Below are 18296 nucleotides of genomic sequence, written 5' to 3' on the forward strand. Positions count from 1 at the left end.
GTGCCTTGTAAAATCTATCTGTTGGGCTGTGCTGGGCACAGATGACAAAAGACTGGAGAGGAACCCATGAAGCTCTAACCCATGAACCCATGTGGCACAAAAAGTGCATCCTGGGTCTGACACAGAGGAAAAAGACTCATAACCTGGGAACAGCCTGTCTGCAGCTCATTTATGGAGAGAATGCGCTGGTCTTCCCCTGTTCTGGCCATGAGTCTGGTTTCAGATATGTCTCTCAGAGGAGGAATGAGCTGGATTCCTCAGGCTATGGTGTTCCATAACCCGCATGATACACTTGGGCCGGCAGGAAACTCACTGGCCCACAGAAAGTCTTGGGAGGAAGGAAGGCTGAAGAGAGTGACTGTGTGTAGTTTTATATCGGGCAGACATGAACAGAGGTTGTTGTGCTGAGTGGGTTGAGCTGGACTGACTTTGCTCAGCTTCATCTGTTGGGGTTTTTTTTTGTTTGAGACTGGGAAATGCTACTTTGCTCAGGTATCACTAGAACAGACCTCACGTTTTTCATTTGTGCTTTTTAATCTCAGCACTCCTGAGACAGAGATGTCTCAAGGTACTATTTGCAACGTCATTAGCTAACCTGACTGTAAAAACTCAGATAGCTCATTAAATTAAACTGTCTGATTTACTATAGAAGACTAGAGAACCAAGTATACATTAAAAAAATCAAGTAGGAGAAGAACAGAAATTGGCAAGAAAGTTTCTCTTTTTGGGGGAAGAAAGTTTCTCTTTTTTTAAGCACTGAGAACGAGAAAAGCAGAGATGTAAAGGGAAAAACTTAGAGCCAGAAGATCCAAACTTCCCCTTGATTCTAAACTTAGCTCAGCCACTGGCCCACCGTGCAGATGACTCAGTGCACTTCCTTGAACTTAAATCATTCCTCTTACAAAACTTGTTAAAGAAAGACGTCAGTGTAAATTAGATGTTGCGTCTAAGTTTAGCTATGGCCGATACATAAATATCAGAAATTTAATGTGTTCTCATTCTTGTCTGCTTAAGAAAGATGTGTATATACATGCACATATGCATACATATATATATACTCCTAGCAAGGGAGAGAAAGACTTCTTTACACTATTTTTACAGTTTCATTTGCATATATTGTTATTTTGCTGGTGACATAAGAGCTCACAGCTGATTAGAAGTTTAACTGTTTTCAGAGCAGCCTGACTGCCACAACGCCCAAGCACTCTTCATTCTCTCAAACTGTCAGGAAAGTTTCAATCCCATCCAAGCAGTGGGAGCTGAGAGAGTACACATTCGGCATATAACATACATGATGGCTGATTTCTTGTGACACTAATCTTCACTCCTGGGGGAAAGGCAGTCATTTATTCATAACTCTACCACTCAAAAGTAACCATTCTTCTCACCATGGAGATAAATGTCAAAACAGAGACCGCCCATAGGCTGAGTCTAATCTAATCTGTCCAAAATGAATATATATTTAGATCTGTTGTCAAATCTTGAATAGCAAACCCTTTAGCCTGGGCAACTATTTCCTCATTCTGCCCTCTCCATCTATAAATATGCATATCAGAATGGATATATGCTATCAGAGAAGCATATTAATCCTGCTAATGTGGACAGGATATGATGCTGACCAATCTTTCTGATACGAGCAAAGAGTCAGACGACAAAGCACAAGACTTCCAGAAATGTGTACCAGAGAGGGAAAAATGTATTAGTTTTTGTTAAAATATCTCTATCATTCAACATGCACCTGAAATCAGCAGGCCCTCCAGTCCCAAGTAGGTGGTCCAACAAATGAGACAAACAGGGTGCTATCTGGATGTCTGTGGAAGATGGCAATGGAAATTTCCTTTCTCATAAAACTGTTAATTCTCATTGTCCTGCTCCTTTCTCCAGTTCACATTTCCATTTTGAGATGTCAGCAGGAAGGTGCTTATTTATGCTATATCCTTTCCCATCAAATTGTGCCTATGGAGTTCCTCATATCCTCTTGAATATGGTTGTCACAATTTTTAAGAATGAGAAGGATGACCCCAGAAACTACAGGCCTGTCAGTCTTACTTTGGTTCCCAGTAAAATCACAGCAAATGTTATCCTGGAAGGTATGGAAAAATACCTCAAGGACAGCGCCGTCATCAGTCACAGCCAGCACGGCTTCACGAGGGAAAAGTCCTGCTTGTCAAATCTGATTTCCCTCCATGACAGGGTAACCCACCAAGCTGATCTAGGAAAGCCAGTAGATGTAATCTTTTTAGACCTCAGAAAAGATTTTTATATTGTCTGACACAGAATCCTTCTGGATAATACATCCAGCACACAGTTGGATAACATGTTACATGATGGGTGAGTAACTGGCTTATAGATTGGGCACAAAAGACTACAGTAACTGGGTAATATCAGACTGCCAACCTGTCACTAGTGGAGTTCTGCAGGGCTCCATCCTCGGCCCTGTGCTCTTCAACATCTTCATAAATTACTTGGAGGCAGTACTGGAAGGAATACTAAGTTTGCCAGTGATACCAAATTAGGAGGAACTGGCTCCATCGAAGGCAGGGAGGCCCTGCAGAGAGAGGTCAACAAATTATAGACATGGGCAGTCACCAACCATGTGGAGTTTAACAAGGGAAAGTGCCGGATATTCTGCACCTGGGATGGGCAACCCTGGTTGTGTGTACAGATGGTGAATGAGAGGCTGGAAAGCAGTGCTGCAGAAAGGGACCTGGGAGTCCTGGTCAATGGCAAGTTGAATCTGAGTCAGCAGTGCCCTGGCAGCCAGGAGGAGCAGCTGTGTCCTGGGGGCATCAGGCACAGCATCACCAACCAGGCAAGGGAGGGGACTGTCCTGCTCTGCTCTGCACTGGGGCAGCCTCACCTCCAGTGCTGGGGGCAGTTTCGGGCACTACAAGATAGAAATAACATTACACTTTTAGAGAGTGTCCCAAGGAGGGCCACAAGGATGGTGATGGATTTGGAGGAAAAGCCATGCAGGGAGTAGCTTAGGTCACTTTGCCTGTCCAGCCTGGAGAGGAGGAGACTGAGGGGAGACCTCCTTGCAGTCTTCAGCATCCTCACAAGGGGAAGGAGAGGGCCAGATACTGATCTCTTCGCTCTGGTGACCAGTTTCAGGGCACAAGGAAACGTCATGAAGCTGAGTCAAGGGAGATTTAGGTTGGATATCAAGAAAAGGTTCTTTATCTAGAGTGGTCAGGCACTGGAACAAGTTCGGCAGGGGAGTGGTCACAGCACCAACCCTGACAGAGTTCAAGAAGTGTATGGAAAATGCTCTCAGGCACATGATGTGATTTTTGAAGTGTCCTGCACAAGGCCAGGAGTTGGACTCAATGATTCTGATGGGTCCCTTCCAACACAGTATATTCTATGATTCTATGACTCTATGATATTCTATGATATCCTGGTACTGAGACTCTGGACAACACCATAGAAGAGCCAGAAGTGACTCTCATTTTTCTGTCCCACTCCTCTAATTCATGCTACCATGAACCTCCATGAAGTTCTTGTTGAAGGAATGTCTGAAACTCTTCTCAGAGCCTGAAGAGAAAGAAGTCTTTTTGCTGTGGTCCTCACAAAGAAATTATGCTGTTTCAGAGAACCATACCTCTATCTCTTGTATATATTTCATTATTGAAGTTGCACAACAAACACTATTGCATAAATGGTAAACATAGGTAACAGTGCTTGTAAACTGTCCTGTTTCTGGTGCTCAAATGTCCTTGCTCAAAACTAAATTCCATTTTTACACTTGGATTAATCTTATCAGCAGCCAATTAACTAATTACTTCGAAAGATGAATTTAGGTTTTACACTTATTCTACCTCAGCAGTTCAACCACATTACCATTAATACATCATGGACTACTTTTCTTGTCTGTGTATTCCAGGTGAGTAACTGAGCCATGGTTCTATCAAAAAGTACTTTCAGGTGTCCCACATAGGTTTAGAGTGGATGGGGCCTCAGCTATGCCAGTATGGGGCTGCCTCTAGGAACCTAAGTGCAAAAGGAGATCCGGCCAGCAACCTGCTATGAGTCACTCTGACTTCCTCTGTCACAGGATTTGCACTTACAAGTGCGTCAAATTCCTATCTGGAATAGTTAAACAGATCTGCACTGCAGCAGGATTGAGCCCATGTATCACAGTGCATAAATACACAAGCAGCATTGCTAGAAAGGGTCTGCTTTCCAAAGGTGGCAGAAAGGGGTGCCAGGTGACAGCTGAGATGGCACATAATGGTCTTTGTGCAGGAAAAAAAAGAATATTTTGTGAAGTAATAGCTCGGTAAGGTAAAATAACTGGGGAAAAAATGCTTTACCACTACATAAAACAATAGTACAGAATAGGAATCAAGAACTATGGTGTCACTTCCAGGCCGTGGCTTCTGTGCATGTGAAGTAATCATCTAGAAAAGAAGCTAGCTGTGGGAGAGGATTATGAACAGGTCGTGATCTCACAGCATGACAAAATGGCCAAGAGAGCAAAAGCAATCCTTGTTAGCAATGAGCAGCACCTGCTGAAGGAGGGGTTAAAGAAGTTGCTACTTATTGTCACATCCTCAAGGTGATCATCGCTAGGTATTGTAACCATTTCTAGTCTCAACACTTTAGCAAGGGTGTTAATAAATACAAATGTTTAAGAGACAGTGGCACATAAGGAAAATCTCCCTCATGCTGATCGCTTAAAGATTGACCTCACTACCTCAAAGAAAGGGCACAGAGAAGAGCAAAACTGCCTAAGACTGCATGTGTGGAGAGGGAAATATGCAGGCATTAGAGATTCTTCAGCAGGCTACAAATCTCTTGGACTCAAAAATGAGACAAAGAACAGAGTGCTAAACTGCCACATTTGGAACAACTTATCCAGTAAATTTGCCATCCCTACTAGCCTTGGAATCAATACTGCTGTCATACAGAATAGCTCATTCAGAAATGAAATGCTGAATGAAATCCTATGCCCTGTATTATCTAAAACAGAGTAGATGATCATAAGAGTCCACTTGGGTCTTAAAAATCCATGAGTGTAGTTCAGAGGACATGTAGTTCTAGAGGCTAAGTATGAGGCCTTTACATTTTCCAGGATGAGCTTTCCCTGAAGGTTTTTCCTGAAGACTGAATTATTTATCCTATAACTGAAAAGTAAGCTGCAAAGGTATGAAGTAGCAAGCCCCCAAAAGATAAAATTTCATCTTGTTTTCCTATTTTCCTTAATTCTAGGTGAAAACATGTACAGACAACAGACAAACTTTATGCTTTGAAGAAGACTGAAAGGTCCTGTAGGAACGTGGAGAGGAGATCAGCACCCTCACAAGCAAATCTTGTGAAAGGCAAATACTGGCTGCATCCGAGTTCACAACAGAGCTCTAAAGAAATTGGCTTTTCTGGTTTTGATGACCTATGTAGCTCTGTGACAGGTGTGGTGTTGAACCACATTTCCAAGGGATGGAATATACAGCAGCCTTCTTTACTACCTAACTGGATTTTATCACTTTGACTGAATATCAGTCAAAGTTTTTACAATAGGAGGCTCCAAAACCATGTCTTGCCTAGTCATTCTTGTTTCCTCAGCTAGTTTTATCCATTTCTGCTCCTATCTCTATAGCAGTACACAGAACTCCAGTAATCCCCACAAAACTCATACTGTAAGACTCAGTATCGTACTTTTTCCAAGAGTAACATTTAAGATAGCACTTTAATTCACTGGGAACTGAGCTGAGCTTTTCCATGCCATTGTATTTGATTTGGTAAAGAGGAACTCCAGTAGAGTGAGGCTAGGACTATCTTTATGTGATTTACAGCAGAATTTCCATCTTTTGCACATCTTTAACAAATACCAGGACTTAATGAGGACCTTACTTTTCAGGTGGACTGATCCTAAGTTTCATCCTTTGGCTACCAATATGAAGAAGATGTCCAGCTTGGTAATCTTAATCACATTGTCAGTTTTGATGGGCAGGAAATGTAGTGTAGTTATATGTCTGAGCCCTGAATAAGGTTAAGAGCAGGTGTTTGCTGCATGTTGGTTTTGGGAAACAGTGGCTGGATTTTGTTATGCTCTGAGTCTGGGGAACCACTCACATCTCCCCCTCCCCTGGACACGTATGTTCTGGGGGGCATGGGGGTTGGCATTCTTCTCTGACCTGCTCTGCATTTAATCAACACTTTTATCTCACTTTGCAGTAACTCCTGACATGTGCCACTGACATCATCAGTGAAGTTCTCTCAGTGTTTTCCAGTTTGTCAGTAAAATACTGTTTAGCAGGTGAATTCGTGGCAAAGAGGATATGACCAGCCTGTCTCAAATGCTCGACTTGGAGTTTGAAAAATAAATTGCTAGGAAATTGTCATTTAAATTCCCGTGCTTTGTTTTTGAATTGTACAGTCTTAGAAAGAAATTGAGTTTAGTTTAAACTAAATTGCTGTTACTTTTCAGCATACTTGAGTAAAGTCCCAGAGATACCAGAAAAATAATTAACAGAAGCAGCTATTGCTAAGCTGAAGTGAAGGTTTGAGTTCTGACCTCCACTTTGTGCCAACAAACTATCCTGTGCTTTTTCACTGTAGCCACGTACTACCCTGAAAAACTCAGGAATTCTTTGTCGTGTTGCAGTGTAATTTTTTTAGGACACCTAGTACATCTTTAATCCAAAGAAAGATGCTGCCGTTGCCAGAGCCGGGTGGCACTTGGAAGCACATTATCGCATACAGAATGTTCATTAAAAGCGGATTACGAGAAGATCTCATCAAACATACCAATTCCGCTTGAAATAAACGGCTTCTAAGCACAGGAATTGTTAGAGGAATGGACCATAGGTGCCGACTAGTTTAATTTGCATACTTTAGAGAGCGTTTTGAGCTGATGTGTGTGGGACTGGGCTCTTTACTCCAGCAGTTCTGTTTAGCTGGTTCGAACAGAGTAGAGGTGATAAGATGTGGAAACTTAACGAAAAAGATATCCCAGGCATGAAACACTGTAGAAGAATTCTGCTTAATAATGAACTAATTAAAAAACAAATTAAATGAAATGCAGCTTTCACTGTTAGGTTCTAGATTTCTCTCCCCCAAACATTAGACGAAGTTGCATTGTTTACAAAAATTTATTAATACAAACTTTACACACTTTATATAACATTTATCAAAGTCCTAGTTATAGATATCATGTGTGTAATAATACTTTGTTTAAGTTCTTTTTATATTCATTTGCACACAAAATAAGTTCTCCAAGACTAACATCTACCTACTATGACTGTATCTCAAATCTGCTCAAATTTTGGTAAGGCTGTTGGCGTTTCTGGAAAAACAAAAAAAAAAGAAATCGTACAAAGGATAATAACCTAGGTGATCACTTCATAATGCTTGCGACTAGCCACTGAACTCTAACTGATAAGGTCATAAACAAAACGTCAAGAGAGCCCTATGTCATTATACCACAGCCGACACAAACACAGCGCACTCTGCCCATGGCCAAAGAACAGAAGGACGACTAAAACGCAAGCCGATGTGTTGCAGCATCGTAGGGCCACTAAATGCCATCCGTGAACTCGTGGCGATTTACAAGGTGAAGAGAAGGCACGAAAGCTGCACACAGCGCCCCGCGGGCCGGGAGCGCGGCCGGGGCAGCGCGGGCGGGGCGGGACGGGACGGGCGGGACGGACGGGGCGGGCGGTGCCGGCATCGCCCGCCCGCCCCCACGGGCCCGGCCCGGCCCGGCCCGCTCCGCTCCTCGGCCGGGGAAGGAAGGGTTTACCCGCGAGGGTTTGCTGGGGGGGTTGGGGGTTGCTTTCCGGCGTCTTGGATGCGGGGCTGGTTTTGTCTTTGGAAAGACTCCTGCAAGGTTTGTGTGGTGAGCTGGAAGGAAGCGGGTACCTACGCGTCCTCCTTCGCCCCCGGCCCGGGCGGGGGACGGCACCAGCCCCCGGGCACACGGTAAGATAGGAGTCCGTACATAGAGAGATGAGGTGAAAATGGTTTATCTCGTTAGAAACCGGACCACAGGTGAACACTACACATTCTTTTATGACAAAAGTTTGTTTTATGAAATAAATTTTACTAAGCAATAAGCCAGAATGTAGAAAAATACATTTTACCTCCAAACTCAATAAACAAGGAACAAAAACTTTCGTAGTAGTGCATAATTCTTTAGTGGTAGCTACAACAGGGGTTCCTAAACTTGTACAATAAGAGCTTGCATAAAACAGAACAAAGGAGTGAGAGAGCGTTCACAATCTTTTTTTTTTTTTTTTTTTCCCAAAAAGAACATAACCCAAAAAGGTGACTCAGGTGGGTTAAACAGAGCTCGGAAAAGTTCGAAGAGAGGATGAGAGGCGGGAGGTCCTACAAGAAAAAGCAATCAAAGAAAAGAGCAACTCCGACCGAAAAATGCAAAGGCGAGAACCCTGCTCATTATTACACATGATGAGAAGCATGGACAGCACTGGAGAGTAACACACTGTACTTTGCATCCAGGTCCAGTACCGAGCTGCCCGGGGCAGTTGGGTAGCGGATCGGAGGTGGGATCGCCTCGTCTTACCTCGACCCTCGCGGCACCGGCTCCGGCACAGGCTCCGGCCCCCGCTCACCTCCCCACTCTTTCCAAACGGGTCCTGTCTCTGCTTTGGCTTTGTTCTGCAACTCTGCCCAGACAGCCAGAAGGGCAGTGCACGGGGCTTGGTACTTACTGCCCTCGCTGCTGGTTCGGGATTTGGGGATAGGGGTTTTGAGTTTGGCTATTTTTGGTTTTGTTTTGAATTTTTTTTGTTATTATTATTTTTAGTTTTGGGGTTTTTAACTATTTCTCCCTCCAATAGGCAACAGAGATGCACAATTTGGATCGAGCTGTTGTTTTCACAAGATAATTATCCTCTAAGCTCATTGTTTGAGGATACACTAATAGAGATACAACTGGAATCAAAGAAAGCAGGAGAGAAAAAAAATAGTAATCGAAATCTAGAAGAAAGGGGACGCTGCCCCTTCAGAGAGGCTAGTGGCAAAGGAGCCTGCCTTGAGACTCACCAGGGGAAGAATCTGCTTCACCAATTCTCCAAATCAATTTCCTCATAATCCCCCTGGGTGCAGGTCATCCTTCTCTATATACAGTAGCAAATGGTGAAAATTAATGTCTTCGACCCTGTCTCGGATAAAAATACTGTCCTTTTTAATTTCTGTTACAAAAATAGGAGTAATATTCAAAACAATGATTGTCTCTTTTTTTCTATTTATTTTATATAAAAACATAAACAGCTCAGGCGAATTCTTGTTCTTGTGCAGGCTTTTCATGAAGAATTGTTCTTTACTATTCTTAGTAGTATTTATATATATATATTTATATATTATATATAACTTAATGATTGGTCCACAAAGTAGATCTGTGCGTTTCTCTAGTGCTTTTTGTACAAAAGAAAAACAATATTATTATCAAAATATTCATTTAATGGCTTTACTTCATACATAAATACATGTTTAGATAACACAGGAGCGGTGATTGTTCAGTCAGTTTGGAAATGACTTTTGTTTTTGTTTAGATTTTGTTGTTGTTGTTGTTGGGTTTATCTCTCTCTCTCTCTCTCTCTCTCTCTCTCTCTCTTAGGACTTTGTATACACAGGAGTGGCTGGTTACTCACATCGCTACAAATACGCTACTCGGCGTCCTTTGTTTTTAATTCTTTGTTTATACCTTTTCCCCAGGACGGCTGCTAAGTATTTCTTGACAGCCATTTGTTTCCGGTAGCGGCTGTAGCTGTCCGTGAAGATGCCGTCTATGTGCCGCTTGGTCAGCGGTTCCGCATCGTCCCCCAGGCCGCCGCTGGCACCGCTGCAAGCACCGAGAAGCACAGCTGCATCAGGCGGGGCCGCCCCGCCCCGCTCCGCGCCCCTGCGCGCCGCCCCCTGCCCCGCGCAGCCCCGCGCAGCCCCGCGCAGCCCCGCGCAGCCCCGCGCAGCCCGCGGCCCCCGGCGCAACACGTTGCGCGCAAGATGCGCGGCGAGACAAAGGCCGCGCCGAAACCGCGCCCGACGCCGTGCGCGCAAGCGGCGGCGGGAGAGACAATATCTCCCGGCCATGAATTATTCATTGCGGCCGCCAAAGCTGCTCTCCCCGGGGCTTCATTAACGTGTTACCTTCTGCCGAGGGGCAGCGGGTGGCACCGGGCCCGCCCGTGCCCCGCCGGCGGCCCCGGGGAGCCCCGCCCGGCGGCTGGGGGCGCGCAGGGCTTCGAGCGAGCCTCGGCTGCTGCAGCTGAGCCCTCGATCACCGCTCTCGATAAGCTGCTCCCCCCAGCAAACCGTAAGGGCTGCCCAATTTGCTAATTTTAAATCGGCTGACTATAAAAATTTATAGAGACATATAGGTAGATAGATTGATATAGACTGACATAGATATAGATGTAGATATATAGATATAGATATATAGACGTAGATATATAGATATAGATATAGATATATAGATATATAGATGTAAATACATATAGATAGATACACATGCATGTGTGTGTATATCTATATCTAAATATATATACACACATATACATCCGTATGCCCGAGCGTAGTAACCCAAACAAACCTCCGCGAACGCCCGCGCTGACAGCCAGGCTCACGCTGCGCCGGGAGCGGCCGGGGGCAGCCGGTGCTCGGGGAGCCGGGCCCCACCGGCCCCATGGCGGGAGCAGCGCGATCCCGACCCCGGCCGGGGCAGCTTTGTTCCCCCCCAGGCGCGGCCCTTCCAGCAGCACCAACGCCCACCGCGGAAAAGAGCAAGCAGAGAGCCTTACCCGACCCGCTTGGCCATCAGCGAGTGCAGATATTTCCTGGCGGATAACTGGCCCAGGAGTTTCCTGTAGGCTTTGTTGAAGATCCCATCGGCGTGCCTGGGCAGAGGGAAGAGCCCGCGGGTGAGCGGCGGGTCGCGGGAGCCCGGCGGCAGCGGTGACCATCGCTCTCCGCCAGCGAGCGGAGGGCGGCATCTCCCCGCGTCCCCCGGGACCCCTGGTCCCCACCCAGATCCCTCCCCGCCGCGCTCGCTCGGTTCCGCGCCGGCCGGGCATTCCTGCTCCGTTCGCGGGAGCAGCGCCAGCCCTCCTCGGCGCGGGCGGCTCCCCCGCTCCCTCCCCCGCGCTGCTGGAGGTAAGGCGGCTTTTCCATTCCTTCTGAGCTTTACACTGGGCACCGCGACCTGGGCAGTATGGTCGTTTGTTTGGGTTCGGGATTTTTATTTTGATGTTGTTGCTGTTTGCTTGTTAGGTGTCATTACTATTTTTCCCCCAATCGGTTCTGCCAGACCCGTTTTTGTCCCTACTCCAAATTCACGCCTGACACCCTGCGAGTTGCAGTCACCTCTTTTCCGGTGGGTAATACAAGGTGTACATCTCGCCGATCACGGAGGACGGATTCGCTATACCGAGGGGCTCTTGGTCGTAGGCGAAGTCTTGCAGGGTGTTCCCGTCCTCGTCGTAGACTTCATCCTCCAGCCTGGCAACGAGAGCAGCAAGGAGAAGGAGTCAGCCGGGCTCCGCGGGGCGCTCCGCTCCGCTCCCCGCTGCCGGCTTCCGGCTGCCTCGGCGGCCGCCCCTCGGCAAAGCCGCCCCGGGAGCCCCGGGAACCCCGGGAGCCCCGTCCGACTGCCCCATCCCCTCCCTGCACCCGCCCGCTCCCATCCCCGCCCTCTCCTGTGCGGGGCAGGAGCGCGGAGGAGGGAACACACCCGCCGTCAGACGCGCTCCAAGAACCCCCCAAACACCCCCCTCCCCCGCCCTCCGCGGCCCACGCCCGGCCTGGGGCGCATCCGTCCCCTCTCCGCCGCCGCCGTGGCTGCGCTTCCCGAGCGGAGCGCACGCCCAGGCGCGCAGGCTGCGCGCACACACGCGTTTGTGTGCCGGGGGCTGGGCCGGAGCCGAGCAGCCTCCGCGGCCGAGACGGGGCGGTGAGCGGCAGCCCCGGCGGCGGGGACCGCGCCCCGCTCCTCCCCGCAGCGCCCGCCGGCACGGGGGGGCTTCGCCTGCTCTTTTTCGTTGAATGGTGCCTCTGCCCTTTGAGATCTCGCCAGTTTTGTGCGCGTCCCAGCCCCCCCAGCGCCCGCTCTCTGCCTCCCTCTCTGCAGTACGATGTAGGTCATTGCACGTTACAGGCAGCTATTTTTGTCTGTGAGCTTTGGCGGAGGTATTAATAATAGATGCCGCTAAAGTGTTTCACTCCTGCTAATTCAGGCGCTTGAATGAAGAAAGCCGACTTGCTGCCGGCTAATGGCCCCTCAGGCCACCGAGCCCGCTGCCCCCTAGCCGCACTGCCCAGGAAGATGACGGGGGCTGCTCCGAGCCAGCTCCGACGGGCTCCCGGTGACGGCAAGGACACCTCGGAGCCCCAAAAAGGACACGCACCTCGGACAACCTTGCGCTCCCGGCATCCCCCCCCTCCCCCTTCATTTCCGCACGGCAGTGACCCCCGCAGGGCACCCCGGAACAGAGCCAAGCGCCGGTGGAGCAGGACGACAGCGCCGAGCCCCAAAACTCCCCCAAGCCAAGCAGCACCGGTCGCCCGAGCAGGTGACAAGCAGGGTGAGAACAGGCTGCCAGCGGCCGTCCCGGAACAGGCCCCCCGAGCCCCCAGCCGCAGACCAGCGCAGGAAACTCCCTTGTGCTGGTGCCTCTGGGCGTCCTCTACTCCTGCCCCAAACACAGAGGAATCCAAACACCCACGGCTCCCAGCTGGAAAGGGACAGCACAGGCATCAGCCTGCGCTGGAGCCCAGCAAGACAACTCCGAGCACAGAAAACCAAACAACCTTGTGCCAGCCCCTTTCCCTCTTGGGAAAAGGAAATACACAGCCAGGTAAACAGGGGGAGACGCCGAATCCCCACCAGCTCTCACCCCGCTGCACGAACCGTGACAGCTCCCACACGCTCGCAGACACCGGCGCACCCGACCCCGCGCCCCGCTCCCCTGAGACGGACAGGCGGTGCTCGGCGCTCACCCCGGGCGAGCTGCGGACAACCAGAAGCTGCCAAGGGCCCCGCAAGACACGGGGCAGACGGGAGAGGAGCTTTTGGGCCCCGTCGACATGCAGCCGGGACCTCGGCCCGCTCCCGCCGACACGCACAAGAGCAGGTCCCCCACTCTCGGGGACTCCAGCGGGGACGAGAGGCCGTGGGTCACAGTGCCGGGGTCCCGAGGAGCGGACCTGGGGGTGCCAGTGCTGCAGCCGGTGGAGGGGATGGGCACACAGCCCAAGTGGAGGGGATGTCCTTTGGTAACTCTACTCCACATCCCCTCTCATTCTCCTCCCCGGTAAGATTCCGCTGCCCTTAGCTGAGATGGGGCTGAGGGGCGCTGAAATGATCCCGACGGAGCTCCCGGACAGCTGACGGACCTACCTGAGCGCCGGGTACTGAAGTCCGGCCGCAGGTGAGCAGTAGACGCTGCAGTGCATTATTATGCCATAGACCAGAAGTGCTAAGATCGCTTTGCTACACATTGCCACTCTGTGCGGGAGGGAAAGGAAACTGCTGTAAAAAAAAAAAAAAAAAAACGGAAAAAAAAAACCGAAAACAAACAAACAAAACCCCAATAACAACAAAAAGCCCTACCACTAACAAAAACCCAAAGAAACCACCCCACGGCTCACCAACCCCCTGGCCTCGCCTGCCAGAAAATGAGGCAGAGCGGCCCCGGAGGACAAGAAGTGCCCTGGGCAGGCGGGTGCAGAGAGCTGCGGCCGCCGCCCGCCCCGTCGGTGCCCGCCCGCCCCGGGAGCGCTGCGGGAAGGCCCGGCGAGCCAGCTCGTGTCCTTACCATTAAACTCTAGACACCCGGCACTGAGAGCGTTTGGCTGCGAAACTAAAACGGCAGGTCTTGGGGCGGCAAAAAAAAATAAAGACCCAAAATGGGGAGGGGGAGAGAAATCGAGCTCTCTCCCAAGTTGCGTCCAAAAGGAGTTAAAACCCTCGTGACATCGCCTCTCCTATGGGCGAGGGACCGGCAGGATGCAGAAGATGCAGAAGCGGCAGCAGTTAGTTGTTTGCTGGTTTTAGGGCTATCCACTCCAAAAAGAAAAAGAGAGGCAGGAAGGGAAAAAAATAAAAAAGATAAAGGAAAAAAGTTTGCAGGCAGCAGCACAGATCTGGAGTGGAGTCTACGAGGGAATTGAGAAAGAGGGATGGAGCGAGATGCCGCCGGAGAACGGAGCGCTGCCGGAGAGGGAAGAGAGCGGGCGAGTCCGGGAGGGAGCGGAGGCGGGAGCCGCGGGCTGGCTGCGTGCGATGTTGTCTTCCCCAGATCTCTCCCCTCACTGAGTGCCTTCAGCCTTCTCTTCTTCTCCTGCTCGGTGGCTCCAAACTTGACCAGCCTTCCGCAGCCTTCCGTCTGATACGCAATTAGCAAGAAAATCTTTGCAAACACCCCGCTTCGGCAAGAGCCCTCTTCGTAAACATTTGCCTGCTTGTTACCTTACAGGACGGGCAATATTGTTTGTTGCCCCCGTAGTGGTGTCCGGATTTTTATTCATGAATCAAATGCCTTTTTTTTTTTTTCTCAGTCACGTAATAATCGGGTATCAGAAAAGACGTCACCACCCCAATTCCTCAAGGAACACAGTTCTGTGTCGTCCTCAAAGATGAGCTTATCAGGAGTCATAAAGCTTCTCATAAACACCAACTCACACTTCCTCCCCCCCCCCCCCCCCAAAAAAAAAAATAGAAAAAACCTAACAATCAAACAAACACGCAGAAAAGCCCCACCGCACAAACCCAAAAGGATGTTCGCCACAATAAAGTTTTACCTGACGTGGGAAGGGAAGCGGAGGAGAGCAGCGAGGGGTGGGGTGGGGGTCCCCCGGCTTGTTGGGCTCCCCCACGGCTTTCTCCGGGTCTTTCCGCGGGGCCAGCTCAGCCCGCACGCAGCCCGGGGCCGCCGCTGGGCGCAGGCCCCCGCGGAGCCGCCCGGCGCTGAGCGCGCAGGCGGAGCAGCCCCGCCGCGGAAACCCCCACTTCCGCGGAGGTTTAAGAATTTAAGTGCCTAATTTTTTTTCTTTATCTTTTTTCTCTTGTCTTTTTTTTTTTTTTTTTTTTTTTTTTTTTTTTAAAGGATTGTTAGTATTGTTCTCATTACACAAGGCATCCCTCTCGGGGAAACCAGCAGCGGGGTGACCGCTCTGCGTGTATTGAAGCCGCGTAAGGGACAAACCCAACGGCCCCGCCGCAGGGAGGGTCCCACGCTCGGCCGGCACTGCCCGGGGAGGAGGGGGGGGCGGCTTTTCCCCTCACTCCCATGGCCCGACCCTTTCGTCTCTCCGCCTTGTGCAGAGACAGATGTGCGGTTCGCAGCACTTGGCAGAGAGGGAGGGAAGAGCATCGCCATGAGGGAAAAAAAAAAAAAAAAAAAGAAAAAGAAGTTGATTTGCCTGAGGGACCGGGAAGGAAATCCCTTCTCTGGGGACTTCCCCGCCGCCGGAATAATTTTCCCCCGAAGTGATGCGCCGGGCGCGGGCCACCGGCGGGCTCCCAGCCGCTGCAATTGCTGCTTGTCTCCGCACTCCCCTCCCTCAGCGACCGAAAATGTGCCCTTCATTTCCGAGAATTACCCAAAGAAATACAGGCTTCAGGAGCCATTACTAGACATTTTAATTATTGGGATCATAACCAGATCGTTCAGGAAACAGCAATAATATAGTTCTCCTGTTTCCTATTTGAATGGGTTTGGTGTAACGTGCTTGGATGGGTTATCTGAGCCCAAATCGATTTCTCAAAAACAACAACAACAAAGAACACACCATACAATTACATTCCTATTACGGTCATTTAAGGTTTCAATATTTTCCGGAGATGAAGGAAATTTGACGTGAATGAACGATTCCCGTAGAAATGCCCAACGACGCGATCCCGGGCGGGGATGCGGGACTAGGGACGGAGAGGGACGCTGTCCCCGTTGTCATTCTGTGCCGGGCCTTTCGGGCCGCTATGGACCGCTGGCTGGAGAGGGAACGGGGCAGGGCAGGGCGCCCGGCGGGGCTGCCGGGGAAGCGGTCACCGCGCCGCTCCCGCTGGGGAACGGATCCGCTCCCGCTAGGGAAAGGGTCACCGCTCCCGGTAGGAAAAGGGGCAACCCGCCGTTCCCGCTGGAGCAGAGAGCGAGAGGTGACCCGCCGGAGCAGGGAGAGAGAGGTGACCCGCAGGAGCAGGGTCCCCCCACCGCTCCCGGTAGGAAAAGGGGCGCCCCGCGGCCGCCGCCGGTCCCGCACCGCGCCGGGGCTTCCCCGCCGCCCGCCGCGCCCGCGGCCGCACGGTCCGTGAGCGGAGGGCGCCACCGCGCGGCAGCTGCGCGCCTGCGGCCAAGCCGCGGAGCCGCCGTCGGGCGGGCCGGGGCTGCCCCGTGCCCCGGCCGGGCTGGGCTGGGCTGGAGTGAGCCCCCCGCGCCCGGCTGTGAGAGCGGCCAGCAGGAAAGGCGGCCCGCTGCCCCCCTGCACTGGGCCTGGGGGCTGGCGGGGCTTGTGGTGGGGTTTTTTTGGTTTCCTTTGTCATGGCTCGGCGGTAGCAGGGGGCTTTTCTAGAAACCTGTGTGGCTAGGACTGTGTGAATCACGTCAGAATGAAGGCTTGAACGCACACTCCGTCTAAACGACAAGAAAAACATTCCTTTTCTCCAAAAAGACGAGACACACACAGGTAATGCATGTAAAAGCTGTGGCTGTTTTCACTTTAAAAAAGCTACTTTCAGTACTTTTGATAGATAGAGCTGCATTTCCTCTCCTCCATCCCCACTCCCCAGGATCCTTACAGAAAGTATGAGGATGCCTGAAATAGCATTAGCAGCACAGAGGTAGAGATAGAGATACCCATAAAACAAACCTGAAGCTACAGACCCCACACAGAGACCCTATGCCACCCTGGTGGCGCCGTGCATGCAGCAGCAATGTCAGGATGGTTTGCAAAAATGGCATCTTCTGAGCTGTCACTTGTGGTGAGTAACTCACACACAGTTTGTACCAATAAAAGTTTCACAGCATCTCTGTGTACGTCACAGGGGTGTGTGTGCACAGTGAATGTGATTAGGACATGACTGCGGTTTAGGCTGAGGAAGTAAAGGTTCTAATCTTGTCTCTGCATACAAGTAAATTTCTCAATAACTGTCATCTCAAGGCTGAGAGGGATTTAAGGTATATAATACTTGCCTCTAGGGCAAATTCCTAAGGCAGCATCTAAAGAAAAGCAGGGGTTTTTTATTGGCAGAATTTCTTTCATCTTTCCTTTACCAGCTTAAATTAGACCTTTTAATTTATCTAACTATTCTATTTTAAATATCTATTTTATTAACTAGAGCATTATAATTCTATAGAAGTTTCTAGGGGAGCTTACATTCTGTAAGCCTTGTCAAGCCTGACTGCAGCTGACTGCAGCTGACTGCTGGAAACCTTGCTGCTATAGTTCTAATTCAAAGGAACATATTTCATCATGTACCATAATGGACATCTTTTTGACTCCTCAGAAACCCCCTTTTTATATTTATGCATATTTTATAAAATATGCTATGAGTAATTTATCAAATTGTCAGGAAACTCTATTGGTCCTTAAAGCCAGATATCTCATACACACTGGTTGAATGTCCAGCCACTATATTCATATTTTTTCAATATGCCCCAACTTAGCTGCATGTTTTTAAAAGAACCTGGAAGAATTTATGTACATGGAATACATAATTTTATCATGAAAGGACGCATGTATTTCTGACAATATAGAAAGGGAGGAATTCTTCTTTCTCAAAAGCAAGCAATCCTGCCAAACCAGCTGTCTCTCTCTCTCTGACACACACACACATATTATGAGTTTATCATCTATCTGGTACCTGTCCCTGCCAGGCCTCCTTTCTTACAGGAGTGGCATGGGAAACCTATTGCTAACCAGTATGCCAATGAATACTTGTCTGCACCAGTTTCACAAGCACAACACCAGCCTTCACTTTTTCTTGGCTTTCCTGACTCCTCTTCCCCCCCAAGGGCTAGCTCCTGGGAAGGATGAACTTGTCAGAGGGGAGATTAACCCATCCATTAAATCATCCAGCTGTAGCTGTGGTCATCTGAAAAAGGCTGATTAGAGATAGCCTGGCAGCAGAACAGATGGTATTATAGCTCAAGCACAGCTTTGAGGACATTTCAGCACTTCCAGCCAAGACGTGGAATCTGCAGCAGAGGTGGGAAAGCCCTACTTTCCTCCTGTAGGCTAGATGTCAGTCCACTCAGGGACAGAAAGGGCTGAAGTATTTCATTCACAGAGTTGTTTTTCTTTTAATAAGCCATTCCCTCTCTGGCTTTCTTTAGGTAAAA

The 18296-nt window shown here is 49.7% G+C and overlaps 1 protein-coding gene across 2 annotated transcripts; it reads right to left on the reverse strand.

Annotated features, from left to right (window-relative positions):
- Nucleotides 1-7951: 7951 nt before the first annotated feature.
- ADCYAP1 (adenylate cyclase activating polypeptide 1) lies at nt 7952-14865 on the reverse strand. Of its 2 annotated transcripts, none has more exons than XM_059477057.1 (5): nt 14761-14865; nt 13358-13465; nt 11326-11460; nt 10764-10859; nt 7952-9808 (listed from the first exon to the last, which is right to left on the reverse strand). In XM_059477057.1, the coding sequence occupies exons 2-5, from the start codon at nt 13456-13458 to the stop codon at nt 9622-9624; spliced, it is 519 nt and encodes a 172-aa protein (XP_059333040.1). In that variant the 5' UTR covers nt 13459-13465; nt 14761-14865; the 3' UTR covers nt 7952-9621. The 2 variants fall into 2 exon arrangements, with proteins under 2 accessions (XP_059333040.1, XP_059333032.1); XM_059477049.1 differs by lacking the exon at nt 14761-14865 and adding an exon at nt 13776-14255.
- Nucleotides 14866-18296: the final 3431 nt, after the last annotated feature.

This window comes from Ammospiza nelsoni, chromosome 1 (assembly GCF_027579445.1).
Source record: "Ammospiza nelsoni isolate bAmmNel1 chromosome 1, bAmmNel1.pri, whole genome shotgun sequence".
Classification (NCBI taxonomy): domain Eukaryota; kingdom Metazoa; phylum Chordata; class Aves; order Passeriformes; family Passerellidae; genus Ammospiza; species Ammospiza nelsoni.